Genomic DNA, 22136 nt, shown 5'->3' with positions numbered 1-22136 from the left:
GTTTTGATATGCGAAAACGACGCCGAAAGTAATCTTCTGGATACCGCGGCTGGTCGAAAAAATAGTCGGCAAAGAGCCTTTCATGGGCTCCCTCTCGATCACGAGGGAGGAGGGGCGTTGGCGGCGACATAGGCTTCATAGGCGGCACGATATTGTTCATAATATTCTTGTTCTTCGCGCTCCGCTTCCGCAATGAGATTGGGTGAGAGAGGAAGATGTAGATGATTTTTTAGTATGAAAAAGTATGAATTAGAGATAATTTGATGTGAAAAGTGGATGATGAATGTGTGTATTTATAGATGATTTTGGGATAAAAATAAAAAATAAAAAATTCACAAAAATCTAAAAAAAAACGTCTATAAACGGCTCTATCTTTTTGGGAATCCAATTTTTTTTTTTTTTTGGTATTATTTTAAATTATTTATTAATTTTTAAAAAATAAAAAATAAAAATCGAATTTGCCAACGGCTATGCCGTTGGCCAATATGGCTGCTCAGCGGCACGGACGTGCTCTTAGCTAAGAGCAGCGCCGTGTCGCTGGCACGGACGGACAGCTCACAGCGGCGGACGGACGAGCTCGTGCTCAGCGGCACGGACGGACGGACAGCAAAACTCCACCGTTGCGGATGCTCTAAGTGAGATTATTAACAATGCGATGTGTATTAGTGGAATTTAATCGTGCTTTAATCTACGACGGAAATTTTCCTTTGGATTTCCCTTTTTACGACAGAAACGAGTCCTAATATTTTAATCAATTTATAGTACCTCTTAATCATTTAATTTATAGTTACTGAATTTTAAGATATAGATTTTCCCCGGACAGGGATGGATCCAGAAATTTTATATGCCTGGGCAAACATATAGATAAAGGCATTTAAACATATAGATAAAGGCATTTAAACAGTAAATTGTTAAGTCTGATATTTTGTGGTAATGTTACCTGACTAGTGTTATGAATTTCACATAAGAGTTTACGATTTCCATATCATTTCTTTAATATAAATTTCACTTGCCACACCAATTTATTTAAGGAAGAAAAAAAAAAGAACTGTATTTAGTTCAGTACAGTAACATTACATTAATCATGAACGAAGTTTAGATTCATCTATAACCTTCTCCCAGCGATTAATTTGTATTTTACAAGTGTCGTCAATTTTCTTCACCAAAGGGGTTTTGTAATTGTTTCAATATAGTACATTACTTGAGAACAAAGTTTACATTAATCTGTTACACACTGTCATGTGTCATCATATTTCCACCCCTATGCAGAAATGTAAAAACCAAAACGAAAGTAGCCACACTTCTGCAATAATGTAATAGAGTAGTGCTTAACATAGTTCCGGAAACACATAGGTGCAAAAAGTATAACCAGTTCTAATCTAGTTTAAAAAAAAAAAAAAAAACAGCAAAACAATCTATGTCTCCCACAAATCAATTCTGACAGGCACATCACTCATTCCAAACCATAAATTTGAACATACTTTTCGAAAGTGAACTTTGACAGCTTCTCTTTCCTGTGCTTAGTGGCTGCAATTTGATTCACCTTTCCTCTAATATTTTGCTCAAATGTGAGTAAGGTCGTGTTGAACTTAATCCTTGACATTTCCACGCTTTTAGCGCTCCTTGCCATGAACCCACATTCCCATTCTTTGTCTTTTTCTATGAAAAAGGTTTTCATATGGCCCATCAAGTACACACCACTGTCAACCTTGCTGAAATGGCCTCTCCATGGCATAGAGAGTAGATGGGTTGAACATTTACGAATTAGCCCCGCTAGCTTGGGTCTTCTGAACTTCACGAGTGCATCAGCTAGGTACTTCCTCTGCAGAATTGAAGTTACATTAAAATGCATTTCTCAACCTGATAATGTAGCTAATTGAGGATTAAATGTAAACACCAACAAATGCAACAGTTATGCATATAATGTTGCTCCACCATGATATAATGTACACATACAACAAATATACGGACGTGGTTTTATAATTGGGCATTCTGGTGATGAAAAAATCAACATGAGTATGCAGCGTATTATTTACTCATTTTTATAATTGGGTGATGGAAAAAACCTACATGGCTATGTTACATTTTATTATCTTTTGATTTTTATTATTGTTATAGTAATATGTTAAAAAGTGTGAATTGTTATCCTTTGTACTCCAGTATATATGTAAATGCATTAGGAATGGAACTTTTTCATGAAAGACTTTTATCTTCAACACATTTTTATACTACGTTGAAATATAAGTTTGTTAACTAAATTTTTAATCATACAATTTTTCTGTTTATGTAATTTAAAATGCATATAAGTATTTTTTTAACAGATGTGGATAAATCCGTTGAAAGTCGTATTCTTATAAGTGATGTTGTTCACGGTGAACAAAATTCATAATATTGTGAATGAGTCAATGAGAGTAATTTCGTTTCGTCAACTTTAAATTGAGACGACGGTAAATTTTTTTCACTCTTTGTTTTGAATATCATTAACTTTGTAAATGTATATTCAAATGTCATTTTTTAATGAAAGACTTGCCTTAATCGTTTTTTATGCATTGGCATATAAGTTTAATTAAATATTTAATCATTTTTTTATGTAATTGGGTATGCAAGTGTGCAAATACTATAATTTCTTTTTACCATACAAGTGTCACAAATTTTTGTGATATAAAAATTACTACATGTATATTTGGATAACTATGACCATCACTGGATTGGCTCGAAATGTTATTTTATTTTTTCTTTTTTCTTTTGTATTTTATTTTTATTTTATAATTGTTAATACCATTTGATCTAAGGTTGCCATTCAAATTCCAATGACGACAATTTCCTTTTGGCCATGTCGTATGCAATAACGATTAACAAAAGTCAAGGTCAATGTGTCTCTCATGTTGGATTATTTTTGAAAAAGTTAGTCTTCAGTTCACATAAATTGTATATTGATGTATTAAGAGTCACAAGTCGCACATTTTCTTTTATTTGTATATCTTATATCTTATTCTTACTAATCCATACTCTTTGATCCATAGTCGCACTGCACATCTCCTCTTTGTCATTTGTTTTATTTTATTTTACTCAACTCACAGCAGAAATTAAAATTGTATAAAAACGTTGGCCGAATATGAAATGTTTCATTTAAAGTGGATTGAGAGAAGTACATTTCTCTTTTGTTATTTTTTATAATAATTTTAATTATTTATAGTGTTATGAATACTTATTGTAATTAACACGTATCCTTAATTATGAACATCATTAATATTCTCTTTATCCTCTTTTTTTAATCCTCTTTTTTAAATCTACTTACCTTAGAATTTATCTTCATTATTTGAAAATTTTATGTCCCGTTCATAGCACGGGTGATAACACTAGTGTGCTAAAAAAGAAAGTGTGACATCTATTATGGGACGGAGGGAGTAGTATTTAGTTATCTTTTGATTCACCATATCTTTCTCATATATTGTTTTCTTGTTCCATAAGCTAGTTTTCAGTATTATAAATAGTGATAGGTTGTTATCTTTTTATTCATTCAATCAATCAATATATTATGGCCAAGTCCAAGTGTGATTCTTTTAATCCCTAATTCCCTACGCTACCTGCTGCTCGAGGGAATCTCTCCACGCACAGCCGGAACGTATATCTGATCTGTAGCCGTTGCCCGACGGGTTGGAACTCGCACACAGCCGCCCAAATCCTTATCCCCGTCATGGTCTATGCACTTACATGCGCTGCAGGATAGGAGATTACTAGGAAGGTGGCAGACAGAGAGAAAGATGATATAATTAAGAGGATCACATTGATCCGTTTGTGTGCTTTCGATCCTGGCATAGGTGTCAGTTTTAGCAAACGAAACTGTGAATTTCTTGCTATGCATATGGAAGCAATGGATCTACGGGTTGAGGATGAGGAACTGCCACATGAAGGATTTATGAAGTGCTTACTAGCCACAAAGACATTTAACATCAGGCTAAACATGAAATTTGATGGGGATGATGACGGGACACGTTTGTCTATTTGGCGTGCATTCGATCCAGGAGGATATAGCTCGCCAACGCTTCTGATCGTGATGCTATTCATGGTGTCGTGGGTTCCCACCTTGAGGACAAGGTAGATTTCAACCGTGGAGGAGTTGATACGATCCCTATATCTTACTCCCTCCGTCCCACATAAGATGTCACACTTTCCTTTTTAGTTTGTCACACAAAGGATGTCACATTTACATTTTTGGAAAAAGTTTATTCTCACATGAATATAAAAATAATATTTTATTTCTCCATTTAACACACAAAATAAAACCTCCTAAAATCCCGTGCCGTCCCACAAGTGTGACATCTTTTGTGGGACGGAGGGAGTAGTATTTAGTTATCTTTTGACTCACCATATCTTTCTCATATATTGTTTTCTTGTTCCAGAAGCTAGTTTTCAGTATTATAAATAGGGATAGGTTGTTATCTTTTTATTCATTTCAATCAATCAATATATTATTTTGGCCAAGTCCATGTGTGATTATTTGAATCCGTAATTCCCTACGCTACCTGCTGCCCAACGGAATCTCTCCGCGCACAGCCGGAATATATATCTGATCTATAGCCGTTGCCCGACGGGTTGGAACCCGTGCACAACCGCCCAGATCCTTATCCCCGCCAACCCTCACGGGCACCAGATTCTCTTTATTTGGTTATTTTCCGTTTTATCGGTTCGTTAGGAATTTAGGTCCTTAACATATAACACTGAATATACCACATTGAGATGCGTACTTCTTGCTATGCAAATCAAGTACAAAGATTTCAAAAATTATACTCCCTCCATTTCATAGTAATAGAGTAATTTTGCCATTTTGGTACGTTCCATAGTAATAGAGTCATTTTCCTTTTTAGTAAAAGTCAACACATTTTTCTACACCTACTTTACTCTCTCTTACTTTATTCTCTCTACATCTCTCTACCTTTTTTCATTTTCCACTTTACTCTCTCTTTACTTAACTCACATAACACAATTTTTCTTAATCTCTGTGCCGAAAAGAATTGCCTCCATTACTATGGAATGGAGGGAGTACGAGTTACATTGAACATACGGTGTTGGTCGTATAGGATACTTTGACTTGTCAATATGTGTTAACTCTCATCAACCATCTCTCTCTAATAGCTCCAAATGTTCACGTTGAGCTATATCTAGCGTCGTTAACACAAAAATATGCAACAATTATTACTACTCCATCCGTCCCACTTAAGATGACACGTTTTCCTTTTTAGTTTGTCCCAACTAAGATGACACATATCTTTTTTGTAAACTTTCTCTCACCAATTAATATGTTCAACCACTTTTTATCACTCCTATTAATATTCATCTTTCTCTCTCTCTATTTTAGTACTTACACTCACTTTCATCTCTCCAATTAAACACATTAATCAATAACTCCTGCAATCTCGTGCCGGCCAAAGAATGTGTCATTTTAGCCAGGACGGAGGGAGTAGTAATTTGGACTCCCAGTGTCAAAATCTTGGGTCAAGCATGCAAGCTATGCATATTTGACAATTCAATATCTCATTTAAATAATAGTACTCCCACCATCCCATTAAAGATGTCTCACTTTCCTTTTTGGTTTGTCTCATCCAAGATGACTTATTTATCTCTACTTTATTCTCTCTCTAGATTTCCACTTAACACACAAAATAAAACTGCATGAAACTCCGTGCCGCCCAAGAAAGGGGTTGTCATCTTCCTTGTGACGGAGGAAGTACTATTTAACTTGGATAAATTCAAAACTAAAGTTTTGAAGACAAGGCTATGATCACTATGTGCATGATCATGTCTTGTACTCCCTCCGTCCGTCATTCGAAGTCTCATTTCTTGGCAGCACGGGTTTTAAGAAATGTTAAGAAAAGTGAATGAAAAAAAGTTAGTGGAATAGAAGTACTACTTGTATATATTAGTTTTAAATGAAATGTGAGTAGAATGAGTTAGTGGAAGGTGAGACTCTATTACTATTTATAGTAAAAGTGAACCGGGACATCTATTTACGGACGGACTAAAATGAAAAAACGGGACTCCTATTTACGGAGGGAGCAACTCATAATGGTCCAGAGACACTGTAATAAACAACAAATACATTAGATTAAGAATTTTGCTTTGAATAACTGAACTTACAAACTATATAGATAAAAATTGTTACACATGTTTTTTAAAAATAAATGCGAAATATGCATCCCTCCATGACTTGTTCAACCACAACGTAGCACAAACAACTGAAAACCCCACCACATAACCACAAGATACAAACACATATAACCAATCTACTTTCAATCCATCTCCATCTTTTCCCGCCTTAGCCACTTCCATGACTTCTCCATCATCACCACTGCAACCACTTGTCAACGGAGGACCACAAAGATCATTGCCAACGAAGCTAGACACGTCAAAGCTCTGAATTTGGGTGCCCTTTGGTATCCCTCCTGTAAGGTTATTGTACGACAAGTTCAAATGGTTCAAAGCATACGCCAAATATAAGCTACTCGGAAGTTGACCTGATAAGAAGTTCCTTGATAGATCGAGCGACTCCAACTCCTTCATATCTCCAACATTTCGAGGAATCAAACCGGTCAAGCTGTTTTTCGACAAGTTTAATGACCTTAATTCAGCTAAACTTGTCACTCCATTTGGGATTTCTCCACACAAATTGTTGCGAGAGAGGTCGATATTCGTGACCAATGAGAGAATTGTATCGTACTGCAAAATACTCCCTTTTGTCGCAACTAATGCACTATCTATGAAAGATGCCCCATTGTAGCTAGAAGAAGAGTAGTCATATTGATCCAAGCTTCTCTTGGTAGCCATTCCGGTCAAATTTTGAACACAATTAGGTATTGCACCGGAAAACTTGTTCAGTGAGAGATCCAAGATTTGGAGAGAGATTAGATGGCATATCTCTGAAGGAATCTCACCGTTGAAATTGTTTGATCTCAAGATTAGAATCCTCAGCTTGACTAAGGTTGTTCCAATCCACGGCTGCAAGCTACCATCAAGATGATTCTCCGAAAGCTCAATCTTCAGCAGCTGTTTGCAGTTACGCAACGAAGAAGGTATATGGCCGGAAAAACTGTTGCGATAGAGATTCAAAGACTGAAGATTTGCAAGAAAACCTATTGAATTCGGGATGACTCCGGATAATTTGTTATCGCCTAGATTCAAGTACTTGAGCGACGCCCATTCCTTCCAGCAATCTGGCAACTCTCCATTCAGTTGGTTTCCCGCCAAATGAAGGATCTCGACTTTTTTCGTTTGCAAGCTATTGCACACGAACCGGGTCATGAAACCCGAGAACGAGTTGTTAGACAAGTCCATCTCAACCAAAGCATCTCCAACTCCGGGCAGCGAGCCACTGAACTTGTTCGAGCTCACGTATAAATACCGAGCTCGACTTAGATTCAGAATCTCACCGCGGAGATTGTTTCTAGTCAGATTCAAGAACGGAATCTCCCAAAACCAGCCGGGGACAGTACCCGAGATTCCGGTATCCGATAAATCAAGCTCCGACACATTCCTCTGAGATTCAATCCACCTTGGAATTCCCGCGCCCGCGAATCTCCACGACGCCACTTTGAGAACCGTGAGGTGGAAGGGCGGGACCCAACCCAGCGACACTTTCAAAAGCAAGCAGTTTGAAGAGGCTGACAGAATCCTCAAGTTTTTCAGATTCGAAAAGTGCTTCTCAGTCAGGGTCCCTTGCAGAAAACAGTCATCGATGTAAAGCTCTTCCAAGCTCGAGATCTGACCGAAGCTCTCGGGCAGGCTGCCCGAGAAATTGTTGCCGTAGAGGCTGAATTCCTGCAGAGACGACAGCTTCCCCAGGCTGCCCGGGATCGGACCGGAAAACGAGTTCCCGCCAAAATGGAGGAACTGGATTTTCTTAAAATCTCCGAAGCTGTCTGGGATGCGGCCGTAGAGCTGATTGCTTCGCAAGCAGAGGAGCTTGATAGAATTCAAGAAGCAATCCGACATGTTTCCGAACGAATCGGATATGTCTCCTTCCAGCTGATTGTACGTCAAGAACAGAAATTCTAGCCCGCACATGTTGGAAATCTCTCTGGGAATTTTCCCGGTGAGCTGGTTTCCGAAAAAACTGAGGGTTTTGAGAGATGTTAGGTTCGCAACATTGCTAGAGATGGGGCCAAGCATGGAGCTATAGCTGAAATATGCAAACTCCAAATCTTTTAAGGAGTAGAGCCAATCCGGGATTGTGGAGTTTAGACGGTTCTCCGAGAGATCCATATATCGGAGTTTGGTGGCTTTGTTAACTGTTGGAATCGGGTCGTTGATGTTGGTGAAGCTCAGGTCAAGATGCTCAAGTTTGGTGAGCTGGAAAATCCATGGCGGGATGGACTGAGAGTGGAAATTGTTGTGTGAGAGATCGAGCAAAGTGAGAAACGATATATTCACAGTAGTGTTGTTCAAAGTGAGAGAAGGTATATTCACAAGGCTGCAATTTTGGAAATGCAGCTCTTGCAAAGAAGGGAGAGTGTTGATCATCTCCCACCAGTTGGAGCTGGCTCTGCTGAGGTTGACGAAGCTCATGTCGAGGCGTTGCAGCTTCCTGAGCCCGGACAACCATTCTAGGTTGTCTGAGGCCAGCTTGTTCCCGTCCCCAGACATGCTCAGCGTCTCCAAATTGGAAAGGTTTCCGATGGTAGGCGGTACGCTCCCATGAAATCCGGAGTTGGATAAGTTGAGATGGTGGAGGTTTTCGAGCGATCCGAGGAAGGAAGGGATTGTTTTTCTAAAGTTGTTTTGGCTGAGATCGAGGAATCTCAGGTGTTTGAGATTGAGCAGAGATGGATTGATTTGGCCTTGAAGTGAAGGGTTGTTTTGGAGATGGAGTTGTTCGACATGGCCGGTTGAGTTGCTGCAGATTACACCTTTCCATTTGCAGCAATCAACATTGGTATCCCATGAGGAAAGAAGATTGTTTGGATCTTTGAAAGATCGTTTCAACTTTAGAAGTGATTGTTTTTCGATTTCTTGGCAGAAAATGTCATTGTTTGGGATAGAGGAGCTTAGTTTTAATGAGAATATGGAGAAAATGAAGAAGAAAATATAGGGTGTGTGAATTGTATTGAAGTTGCGCATCATTTGCAGAGACTTGGGAGTTTGTAGAGATTTGAGTTTTGGATCAACTGTAGGTAGATACTATAAATAGAGTTGGGGAACCTTCATTGAAAGTTACCATCTAGAAAATATAGAACTCTCTTTTTCTCACCACAAATGGATCTAATTTCTTTTTGGACTGGCAAAGTTGGTCCATATTTATAAGAAATTGAAAATAATGAGAGAATTTTGAAAAAATAAATTTGGAAAATTTTGAAGAAATAGATGATTTTGTCAACTGTAGCTAGATATAGAGTGGGGAACCTTCTTTGAAGTTACCATCTAGCAAATATAGCACTCTCTTTTTCTCGCCTCAAATGAATCGAATTCCATTCTAGACCGGCAAAGTTGGTCCATATTTATAATAAATTGAAAATAAATGGAGAATTGTGAAAAAATAAATTTGGAAAATTTTGAAGTAAACGATGATTTTGAGTGAAAATGAAAAAGAGAAAGGGGAGGATTTTTATAATAGGGATGAGGTAAAAAAAAATTCAAAAAATAAAAAATGATTATAATTCTTTTGGAAAATAGTAAAACCATATATATATATATATTTTTAAATAGTACTCCATCCGACTACCATTTATAGAATCATTTTGACTCGACACGGATTTTAAAAAATTTCTTGAATTTGTGAAAGTGTATAACTCGAATGTTGGACCCAGGTTTAATACTCCATCTGTAGAATATTCTATAAATGGTATTAGGCCCCACATTCTACTAACTTTTTCCCACTCACATTTTATTATAAAACTAATATAAAAAAGTAGGACCCACTTTCCACTATTTTTTTTCACCAACTTTCCTTAACATTTCTTAAAACCCGTGCCGAACTCAACCGGGACTCCTAAAGTGGGACACCCAAAAATGGTAAACCGGGACTCCTAAAGTGGGATGGAGGGAGTTCTAGTTTTATAATGTATTGTGAGTGTAAAAAGTTAGTACTTCCTCTGTTCCACAATAATAGTCATATTTTGTCATTTCGGTCTATCTCACAATAAGAGTCACATTTTCACTTTACCATAAGGCCATGTTTGAATGGCGGGAAAGTAAAGTTGGCAGGGAAAATGAGTCCACAGAATATGATTCCTAGTAACTTTACTTTCCTGTGTTTGGACAATATCAAAATTTTAAATTTATATGAATTTAAACACCAAACTAAAAATATACTTATTATTTTTTATTTATAAAGAAGAATAATATTGTAAAAATTTTAATAAATTTTTAACTATAAATAACAATAATTATATTATTATATTTAATATTACGATGGATAGTTTAAAAATGGATTATCCATCATAATATATAGTAATATAATTATAATTATGGTTACATGGAGTATTATACTCATTTATTATAATAACAAATATAATAATTATTATACTATAATTATAATATTTACGGATAATTGAATAAATTTTATAAATTAAAATTGCACTATGACTTTATTGATTAATTATTAATTTATAAAATATAATAATTATTATTTATTATATAATTATATTTAAATTATTAATTATTAATAAGTTATTAATTACTATTATGAATTATTATAAAATATAGTTATAATTATGACCATTTTAATTATACTTATTTATTATATTGAAATTAAGTATGATTTATAATTTTAAATTATCATTAAAACATTGTAATTAATAATAATAATAATAATAATAATAATAATAGTAATAATAATAATAAAACTATACTAGATTGCTTAAATATGTAAGAATCCTACAACTGAGAAAAAGAATACCTAAGAAAAGTTAGGATTCGGAATCCTGGATAGTTGTACTAACTTTCCTTGTTCTCGGATTCTGATTACTTTCCCAATTTGATTAAAAACCGAAACAAACACAAGAATTTAAAATTTAAGGAATCAGATTACTTTTCCAGACAGAATCCTGACAACCAAACATGACCTAAATGGTAAGTAGGTCTCACATTCGACTAAGTCACTTCACTCACATTCTATTATAAAATCAATATAATAAGTAGACCTTATATTCCACTAACTTTTCCAACCCACTATTCTCTACTCACTCCGTCCGCTATTAGGAGTACTGGTTAAAGTGGAAAAATAGTAAAGTATGAGAGAGAATAATATTGAGAAGATCTTCTCAACATTATTTTCTAACCTACTTTACTATTTCTCCAACGTTAACTTGTAATATTATTTATCATCATTTTTATAAAACGAGTGCGGAAAAGTGACCGTGACTCCTAATGGCGGACGAAGAGAGTACATTTCTAAAACCCGTGTCCACACCAGATGTGACTCATAATTGTGGGATGGAAGGAGTAATAGAATGTGAGGTCCACATATAAAAATAGAAAAAGGGATCTTTAAATCATGGACAACCCAAAATTGTATTTAATTATTATCGATAAAAAGATTATTTAAATTTTATCATTCACTTATTTTAAATATTGTTCTTATTTACTTTAATATACATAAAGTTTAATAGTATGTTTTTATTATTAGTGTATATTATTACTAATTATAATTTATTATTTATTAAATTTTATATATTTTATTATATGTATTTGCAATGGTGAAAGTGGTTCAACCGGTCGGACCGGTTGAACCATGAACCAGTAGCCTCGTTGGTTCACTCACCGGTCCAATTTTTAAAACATTGGTTGCACCATTAAAAAACACACGAAGAGACCCACATGAGCAACACGCGTGAATGGCGTTAGACGTACACAATGCGTGTCCATCTAGGCCTGTGCCACGCCTTCAATAGGATGAGCCGGCAGTGCACGGACGACGAACCGTGCATCAAATATACCTCCCTCGATGCTCTAAGATCTTAAAAATAAAATATACTTCATCCGTTTTTTAAAAATAGCAATTATTTCCATTTTGGCTCATTTCTTAAAAATAGAAATTTTGGAATCTTTTCATTTTAGGACATGGATCCAACAATCTACTAAGTCTACTTTCACTATTTTATCTCTTCCCCTCTCTTACTCTTCTTATTTTTCTTTTCCACTCTTTTACTTAACCAATTTTTTTCACTTTATTTATCAATTGTGCATAAAATTTAATATTTTTATTTTTTTAATACTGAGACAGTATTCATCTAAGAGTTGAATTCTTAATTAGCAATATAGCCGAATAATAAATGAGATAATGATGCTTAGCACACAAGTTTTGATCTGTAAAAAATTGAAGTAAAGCTCACACCACATCTTTTCTTTCGAAAGGTATCTAGACATGATCAGTATCATTTTTAAAAAACTAGTACTTCCTCAGTTTCACGAATAAATGAGGCATTTCATTTTCTGCACTCATTTTAAAGAAATAATATTAAATAATTAAAATAGAAAGAGAGTAAAATAAGAGAGAAAATAATATAGAGAAGAGTATTATTTATAATATTCTCTCTCTTACTTTACTTTTTCTCCTTTTTAACTATTTATAATTATTTTTTAAAATAAGTGCGAAAAATGAAATGCCTCTATTACTGTAAAACGGACGGAGTAGGAAAGAATCAGGATTCTTTTCTATTTTTATAGAACAAATATCAATTTATAGTTGAAAAAGAATATAGGAGTACTATTCTAGAAACACCCACTGTTCATAGTCGGATGTAGTCGAAAAAATACTCACCAGTATATCAATTGACTCCCCTTGTTGACAAAGTCCGAGTCTACGTTTTACTATCGCATCGCATCGCATCGCTATAAATTTATTTAACGCATTGTATGATTTAAAAACACTAATACGATTTGTTTGTATTCAAATATTCGCGAGATGACGTTTTTTTTATTTTTTTCGATTTAGTAAATTATAAATTTATGCGTATGGTACACTAATAAAGTTATAAGGGATCAATATAATTAATCCTTTTATACGAGAGTATAATTTATTAAAAATGTCAATTTAATATCATTAGTATGTCAACACAAATTTATCTTGACATTTATAAAATGTTAACATAAATTTACGTTGACATATTCAGCTCACTGTATTGATATTTTTAATATAATGTGTTAGGTGGCACATTAAGATTGTTAGTATTTGATCACATCCCTAGGAGTATATATACAACGACACACTCAGGTGGAGTCGCGCCGTACCACGAGGCTGCGGGAGAACATACTTGTCGACCTTCGACCCCCACCAGCTCTACCTTCGACTCTGCTATGCAGACTTCCACCTCAATGATTCGGCCTTTGCCGGAAACAAATAGTAACAAAGATGAAGTGAAATAATAAAATAGAAAGATGGCGGAGGGGGGAGAGAACTCTAACGTTATCGGCAAAAAATATTTGCCACAGATTTGTCCTTCACTAGTATTAGTAACCATACCGACAAAATATGTGGTTGCAAATGCTGATTAGTGACAGCATTTTCCGTCACTAATTCTGTGTCACGTACTCATGACATTATCCTTCACTAAAATGCCATTTGGAGATTTTTTGTTGTACTCATATTTTTTCCAGGATATTGAAATAAACTTCAAAATCAAATAATCAATAAATATTAAATCAACAAAATAAAAATCATAAATAGTTAAGAATAAAGTTAGCCGTTAAAACAAACAATAAAAAGTAATCATGGAACCTCAAAAGATACACTCCATCCGTCCTATTATATGTGAGGAGTTATTTTCGGGCAAGGTATTTAAGAAAATGATATTTATTGAGTTAAGTGTAAATAAAGGTGTTGCTTTTTTATGGGTTTGCTTTTTGTCATAAAAAGAAATCAATCACTTATAGTGGGATAACACAGAATGAAAAGTTGATTACTTATTGTGGGAAACAAAGAGTACTACATATTATTGACGGTGTATTCACGATGGAGTAGCTCCTCTCTTCCTGGAGGCATGAGGGCTAGGCGGGTGGACTTGCGGCGATCACGTTACGAGATGGCGTAGACGGCTCAACTGCGCAAGGGATTGTCAAGGGAGTCTAAGCACACTGCATATTTTACATGTGGTGATAAACAAAGACATGTATGATTTTTGAATAAATTGATTAAAGAAGCACATGAGAGTCTAAACACGTTGCATATTTTACATTATTGAAACATACACACCACAGTAAGAAAAACATAAAATAGGTCACACAGAGGATGTGATCCTTCTCCATTTGACAACGACACACACACACAACTTGTTCCACATCCTTTCTTCCAAACCAAAATAGGCATCTCTCCACCTCTTGCTCAACAATAACACACTGCAAACCATTGAAAATCCCACTGAATATCCCAAACAAAAAAACACATCCAACCACTCAACTCCATCAGCTGAATAGGCCTTCTCCACTTTCCCTTCACTACTGCAGTTTGCTGTCAATGGCGGCCCACAAAGATGGTTTCCAACAAAGCTTGTTGCATTAAAGCCCTGGAGTTGTGTGCCTTCTGGAATTCTTCCTGTCAAGTTATTGTAAGACAAGTCCAGAGATCCCAAACCAGATACGAATGCAAGGCTGTTTGGAATTTGACCACATAAAGAGTTTCTTGATAGATCAAGTGATTCCAACTGCTTCATGTCTCCAATATGATCAGGCACCAAACCCACCAACTCATTTCTTGACAAATTAAGGGATTTCAATTCCAATAAATATGTCACCTCAGTTGGGATATCTCCATGCAAACTGTTGTTTGAAATGTCAATAGTAGTTACCAAGGGAAGAATGGTGTCATATTGCAGTTTACTTCTCTTTATTACTATCAATGCACTCTCTATAAACCCTCCTATATAGACTGAGAAAGAATAGATGGACTTTTCACCACCATACAGTTGGTACAGATCAGGCAGGCTTTTCTTCTTAGCCATGGCAGTGAAATTGTGAACACACCTTGGTATCATGCCCGAGAGTTTGTTGTTTGAGAGATCCAATATTTGGAGACAGATCAGCTGGCAAAGCTCGGGCGATATCTCACCACTCAGATTGTTTGAGCGCAATATGAGAATCCTCAGCTCGACTAGGCTTGTTCCTATCCACGTCGGTATCTCCCCACCAAGTCTGTTATCTGCTAACCCCATTTTCTGCATCTTCTTGCAGTTGTGCATTGAAGAAGGTATGCGCCCAGAAAATTTGTTGTTGTGAAGATTCAAAGATAGAAGATTTGCAAGAAGGCCAATGGAAGTCGGGATGCTTCCAAACATTTGATTGTTGCCTATGTTGATATACTTCAAAGAAGGCCATTTCATCCAACAATCTGGCAACTCCCCACTTAAATGATTGTCTCCCAAGTGAAGGATCTCCAACGAGTATGTATCGTACGTGTCATCACATAGAAAGTGAGCTATGTCTCCAGAGAACGAGTTATTCGATAAATCCAGCTCCCTCAATCTGTTTCCAACTCGAGGCAAAGATCCCTCAAACTGGTTACTACTCGCGTACACATACTGATTTTCTGTAGAGCTACGAATATCCGGAATGTTTCCATGGAGGTGATTGTGAGATAGATTCAAAAACTGAATCTCCCAAAACCAGCTAGGAACATTATCTGAGAAGATTCCAGTGTCAGACAAATCAAGATAAGCTGAAAGATTCTTCTGCCTCAGAATCCATGAAGGAATCTGGGAGCCTTCACTTAAGCTCCAAGACCCTAATCTAAGTTGCTTAAGTTGCAAAGGAGGACTCCAATCCTCACCTAATCTCAAACTCAACTCATTTTGAGAAGCAGTTAAAATCTTCAATTTTGTGAGATTTGCAAACAGACTTTCCCTCACAACCCCTTTCAACTTGTTGCCACCAATGTGAAGCCTTTCAAGATTGCAAAGCTGGCCCAAACTATCGGGAAGATCTCCGGTTAAATTGTTTCGGGATAGTCCCAAAACTTGCAACGATGATGACAACTTCCCCAAGTTTCTGGGAATCATACCCGAAAACGAATTCTTATTAAGAAAAAGTCGTTCGAGACTTTTGAATTCTCCTAGTTGGTCTAATAACGGACCGGAAAGCTGATTAAACTGCAAATTTAGCTCTTCCAAACCTTCCAAAAAGCATTTTGACATATTTCCAAATGAATCAGACATGGTTCCCTCAAATCTGTTGAAAGACAAGGACAGTGTTTTAACTTTGCACAAGTTTGTAAACTGTCTTGGTATTGTACCATTTAGGAAATTGAAATCCAAGTAGACGAATTCCAACTCCTTACAAGAATAGTACATCCAACTTGGAACTGTTGAATTTAGAAAATTAGAAGAGAGATCAATATACTTGAGTTTGGTAGCATTGCAACTACTTGGAATGGGCCCCACAAAGGAGTTGTTTCTAAGATCAAGATAACTAAGATTTCTGAGCCCCAAAATCCATGTAGGAAACTCCAAGGAATGGAAGTTGTTAGAAGAGAGATCAATTAGAGTTAAAGATGTAACATTGAGATTATTCAAAGGAGATATGTAATCAAGGCTGCAATTTTGAAAATGAAGCTTTTGCAAAGAAGTGAGTGTGTTGATCACCTGCAACCACTCCTTTGCTCTACTGAGGTTCACATAGTTCATGTTGAGAGCCTCCAATCTCGAAAAGCTGCGAGAGCCATCGAACGGTGTCAACGTGTAGCAGGTTCGGAGAGGTCACACGCGCTACATACTCCATCTGTGGATAGCCCGTGAGATGTATGCTGTGGTAGTGGTTCAAATGATCTCCCCACACCATATTTGGAAACCCGGCCACGTCCAAACTGCGCAGACGTGTGAGGTTTCCGATGGTATGGGGGATGTTTCCGTGGAAACCGGCAAAGGAGAGGTTCAAGTGCTCGAGATTGGTGAGTGAGGCGATGAAGGAAGGGATTGTTTGATGGAAGGTGTTGAGGCTCAGGTCGAGATGAGTCAAGTGTTGAAGATTGGTGAGAGATGGATTTATTTGGCCTCTTAAAAGGAAACCGGAGATGTGGAGGCGATGAACATGGCCAGTTGAGTTGTTGCAGGTCACGCCCTCCCATTTACAGCAATTGACGTCGACATTCCATGAAGAGAGATGATGGTAGGGATCGATTACAGAGTTCTTCATGCTTAGAAGGGAGTGCTGTTCAATGAGTGGGCAGAATAAGGCGTTGCATAATCTTAGAAAAATCACAAATACTAACAAAACAGACATATTTGGATTTGGGACACTCAAAGTTTATTTGACGGGACTTCAAAGAATTGTGAGCAACTTGTTTCGATTTAAAACAAATAATGCTACTGTCTTGACGTGTTCTATACTTCTATTATATGAATATTCTTTTTTTATTCTTTATTTTGTCTTCTTTCCTTTTGTTTATTTTTTCTTTTATTTTTATTTTTTTTAATTCATTAAATATATATTTTTTTTAAATTTCAATTAATATGGAATGAAATGAATAGGGCGCCACCTTATACTCCGCCACCAGTGGCAAAGCTAGGAATTCAACGAGGGGAAGTCACTGTTAATAGTTATAGGGTTTATTTGATGTTGGTGACATCGGAAATTCAAAATATTTACTACTCCCTTCGTTTTATAGTAATGGAAGCGTTTCTTTTCGGCAAGGAGATTAAGAAAAATTGTGTTAGGTGAGTTAAGTAAATGGAGAATAAAGTGTAAAATGAAAAAGGTAGAGAGATAAATAAAGAAAAAAGTAAGTGAGAGTAAAGTAAGTGTGGAAAAATGTGTTAACTTTTATTAAAAAGGGAAATGACTCTATGTAACGCCCCGCTTTTTCGAACCCTAATTTTTGTGACGTGAAAATTTTTGCATTAAATGCTTTTAATGCTATGATGTATGTGGAATTAAATGATGAGTGATTTATTGCAATATTCTGTGTGACCTAATTGCGATATTGAGTTGAGTTTGAGTTGAATAGTCAAACTTGTTGAATATGTGACGTGGCTATTGAATAGTCAATATTGTGGAAATTATGACGTGGCCGTGGAATGGTCAAAGTCGGTGGAAAATGTGAAGTGGAGGTGAAATTCGAATATGTGAATATTTTGATGCGGGGTGAAATAATATTGTGGTGAATTATTTTCCTAAGGGATGAGTGAGAATTTAATAGGAACATTATTTAATTAAGTGGAATTTTCGACCCCTCCTATTTAATGGAGAAGAAATCTTATTTTTCTTGGATTTAATTATTGCTTGGGATAATTATCTGAATTAAATCCAAAGTCCAATATTCCTTATTTAATTGACGAAATTTTCGGCCCCTATGTTTGTCTCAAGGGTGATTTTCGAAAATCCCCTACTTTATGGGAGAAGGGATTTTATTATTATATTATTTGATCCCTTGTTTATTCTCTTCCATAAATAAATTCAAATATTCTAGCATATCTTGCCACATATAAGAAGATCTTGTCATATCCTATTTAAATTAAGATTTTAATTAATTCCTTGGAGTATGAATTGAAAATCACGCCTATTCCTATTTAATTGGGGAGAATTATTATTTTTATTCTTGCTCCGTGATATTTTATTCTGCTCCGTAAAATATCCAAATAAAATTATATGCTAATTAAATAGCATGAAATTCGAATTCCCTCTTATTTCTCACTAGAAATAACGCCAATCACCCACCAAATTTCCTCCAAATCTTAATTTATTTAATTATTGGATTATATCTTACACTCTATAAATATAAGAGGGAGAGTCAAAACCCTAGCATCACAAAAATTGCCCCCTCTCTCTCGCCGATCTCTCTCCCACTCTCTCTCTCAAATTTTTCTTCTACTTTCTCCATTATTTCTTCATCTTGTGTGGAGAATTGAAGCTGAAATTCGAGAATTTGTTGAAGAATCAAGATCCTACTTGTTCCTACCGTTTGTTCTATTGAAAAGGTATTTTTATTTTGATCTTTTCTTCTTCTACCGATCAATCGGTGTTCTTGAGTCCACATGCATTTAGATTGAGTGAAGGGGAAAACAATCGATGAATTTGGGATGCATATGTGTGTGTGTGTGCGTGTGTGACCGTGTATGTGTGTGCGACCGTGTGTGTGCACGCCTCGGTATGCATGCACATGTGTTGTGTGTGTGTGCGTGTGTTGTGTGTGGGAAACACTCATGCATGACACGATTTGATGATAAATCTAGAGTTGTTGTGCGAATAAAAACGATATGATAATCGTACTTTGATTTTGGACGATGAAATTGAAAATAATCGAAGGGAAGAAGGGAAACGTGAGAACATGCATGATTTTGATCCATGATTGAGACTTACTTGGATATACATAAACTAAAGGTAATAGCTCGCGTTCTCGGTGTGATAACAAGAAGAAGTACGTACTTGAAATCGAAGGAAATCGAGGTGGGCTTTATTCTTAAACTCTCTATTATGTTGCAAATTTATGAAAGTGGAGCAATAAGGGTGGATTGAACTGTTATGCCATGCCTATGATTATTTTTGGATATTGTGTGTGCCTGATGCCTAGTTTGCGAGTGCGCTCCATTAGGCTATAGGGCTATATAAACGAATTCGGGTCTGAGTAGGGCCGCAAACCCTATCAGGCTAGTGTACACTGGAGATCGGGAGCCGTCCTTACTAGTCGGCCGGTCTCGTGGGCGAAAGTGTGGCCACACTTCGTCGCACCATGATATCGTTGATTGATGAGAAAATGGGAGGTATTGTTTGACTGGCCAGTCCATGAAATATTTTGTGATACTCGATGCTATCTTTTAAATTAAATGTTAAACCTCGAGTTCACTATGGTAAGGGTGGCATAACTATTTAAACGTTTTGGAACTTTGAGTGTAGTCGTGTCTTCATACATGGCTTCGCTTTCTCTTGGAATGCTTCCGCTGAATTTTTGGAAACTTATTATCTTTGGTTGTTTTGAACTTATTTCTTTGATTTGGAATATTGGGAAATATTACGTTTTGTTGGTGTTACAGTAAACCCTTGACTTTTGAGCTTAGCCTATGTTATCTATTAAATCTTGATTTTCGTGATTTAGCCGTTGACTTATTGCGTTGATAGTTCATTAAACACTTGGTCAAATCTCTATAAATGAAACCCTAGCCTATGTTATTGTTGCATTTAAGTTCGCCTAGGTAGCAGTCGCCGTATTTATTATACCCTAGAAATCCGGGCTGTTACACTCTGGAACGTACCAAAATGGCAAAATGGCTCTATTACTATGAAACAGAGGGAGTAATATTTAATATTTTCAATTTTTGTGTAAATATAAAATAGATGAAAACATCTTTTAATTATGAAGTGAAAATAATTTAAAATTAACATAATTAATGGTGTAAAACACTACCAAAAAAACGTCAAGTACGAATGGAATAGTGACGGCGACAGCTAGCTCAAGAATTAGTTACAAATAAAATGACTGAAAAGATCAGTCACTATTTAGTGACAGATTATTCCGTCACTAATACTAACTTACCATTTATGTATTCGTCACTAAAGTTTTATAGTGACAAGTTTTTAAATAACGCACCTGCCAATACCCATTCTGCCACTAATCATGTTAAGTGTCTAAATATTGCTAATTAGTGACGGAATATCCGTCACTAATTAACAAGTTTTTTGCAGTGAAAGAGAACAAAAGTATAATAGATTATTAGAATATACACATTGTATTGCATAAGTAGAAGAAAAGTGAAGAAAAAGTAGGAAGAGAAGCATAAATAGAGTAAAGGGAAGAAATATGTCGCCAGAGGGTTTCTAATTTGCGCCATTATGGGTCACGAGACGCTGTCTCCAACCATCTGGGCCATAAATGTGACATATGTATTTCTTTTTGCATATACTCCTTCTGCCCTATAAAAATATAGGAAATGGATATGGCACGGGAACTAAGACAAAATTGGTAAAATAAGAGAGAGAATGAGAATGATATGTTAAAGTAAGAGAGATGAGGAGAATGGTAGTTAAAGTGGTGTTACTAGATAGCGGGACCTATAGTATTAAATTGACATAATTTTCTAAAAATGGAATGCACATATTTTTAAGTGACGGATGAAAATGAAAGTGCACATATTTTTATAGGACAAAGGGAGTATGATATATAGGGAATCAAAAAATTGATGGGGGGACCAGGCCCCCTGCCCACAATATGGCTTCGCCACTATCCACCGCGTCAGCATTGTATCCTCCTACCCATTCACCTGCAGTGGGGCGCCCTACAATGATACAGACCAAACAGAAGAACTTAACCCAAAAGACTAGCATGTTAGGTGAGAGATCCCATTTACTCTATATACCCTAAACCAGTTGTTTTCACAACCGATGTGGGAATTGAGTCCATAACATTCGACCAACGGCCAACGTCCTAGTTGGTCACGCCTGGTTTGTTGTCAGGCCACCACTCTGAGTTCTCATTAGTCACGGCGGATTCTTTGCCCGGCCACTACTCCCTGGGTCACCACTCCCAGTCGGTCCCAAACGTACTCGTTGGTCACAACGAGTTCATTGCCTGGCCACCACTTCGAGCCGCTTGGGCTCTCAATGAAAGCACCAATTGATACAGACCAAACAGGAGAACTCAGCCCATAAGACTAGCCTGCTAGGTGAGAGAGCCTATTTAGTCTGTATACCCCAAACCTGTTGTTCTCACAACCGATATGGGATTTGAGTTCGTAAAATACAACCCGCCCTATATTTTTAACTATTATTTTGTATTTATTTTCTAATATTTATGTAAGCTGTAAATTAGCAAAATAAATAAAAAACACCAAAAATTAAAGGAAAACCCTACCTTTGCTTAGTTAAATTTTTTTTTTTTACAACGATAGGAAGAGTCGAAATGAAAACAAGTGCACTATAGATAAGGCGAGAGACATAGTCTAGTCCACCTCCAACTGGCGTTGGAGATCATCGATCATCTTCTTGAGGTATAAGGCTTGTCTCGGGTCCTGACACTCCCTAAGGGAATTGTGCGTGTCTAACAACATCCTCTGCATGGCGACCCTGACCAAGTTCCCATAGGCATGCGCTACTGCTGAAGGCGAGACCGGGTTTTGTGAGGTCGCCGCCTTCCCCTTCCCCATGCTCTTAGCAGATTTGTTGCCAATGGATCTAGCCTAGTCTCCCTTGGTGAGGAAGAAGAGTTGAGAGCTTGAAAGCTTGAA

At 36.5% G+C, this 22136-nt stretch overlaps 2 protein-coding genes across 2 annotated transcripts; both read right to left on the bottom strand.

Moving 5' to 3' along the window:
• Positions 1-14137: 14137 nt before the first annotated feature.
• On the bottom strand, positions 14138-17208 carry LOC125220168 (receptor-like protein EIX2). The gene is made up of 2 exons (XM_048122313.1): positions 16566-17208; positions 14138-16285 (listed from the first exon to the last, which is right to left on the bottom strand). Exon 2 carries the CDS (start codon positions 16272-16274, stop codon positions 14211-14213), a length of 2064 nt encoding a protein of 687 aa, XP_047978270.1. The 5' UTR covers positions 16275-16285; positions 16566-17208; the 3' UTR covers positions 14138-14210.
• Positions 16585-17115, bottom strand: LOC125220387 (receptor-like protein EIX2). Its single transcript, XM_048122556.1, has one exon. The coding sequence runs from the start codon at positions 17113-17115 to the stop codon at positions 16585-16587; it is 531 nt and encodes a 176-aa protein (XP_047978513.1).
• Positions 17209-22136: the final 4928 nt, after the last annotated feature.

This window comes from Salvia hispanica, chromosome 4 (assembly GCF_023119035.1).
Source record: "Salvia hispanica cultivar TCC Black 2014 chromosome 4, UniMelb_Shisp_WGS_1.0, whole genome shotgun sequence".
Classification (NCBI taxonomy): domain Eukaryota; kingdom Viridiplantae; phylum Streptophyta; class Magnoliopsida; order Lamiales; family Lamiaceae; genus Salvia; species Salvia hispanica.
The sequence above is the reverse complement of the archived record's forward strand: the minus strand, read 5'-3'. Positions and strand labels throughout refer to the sequence as shown.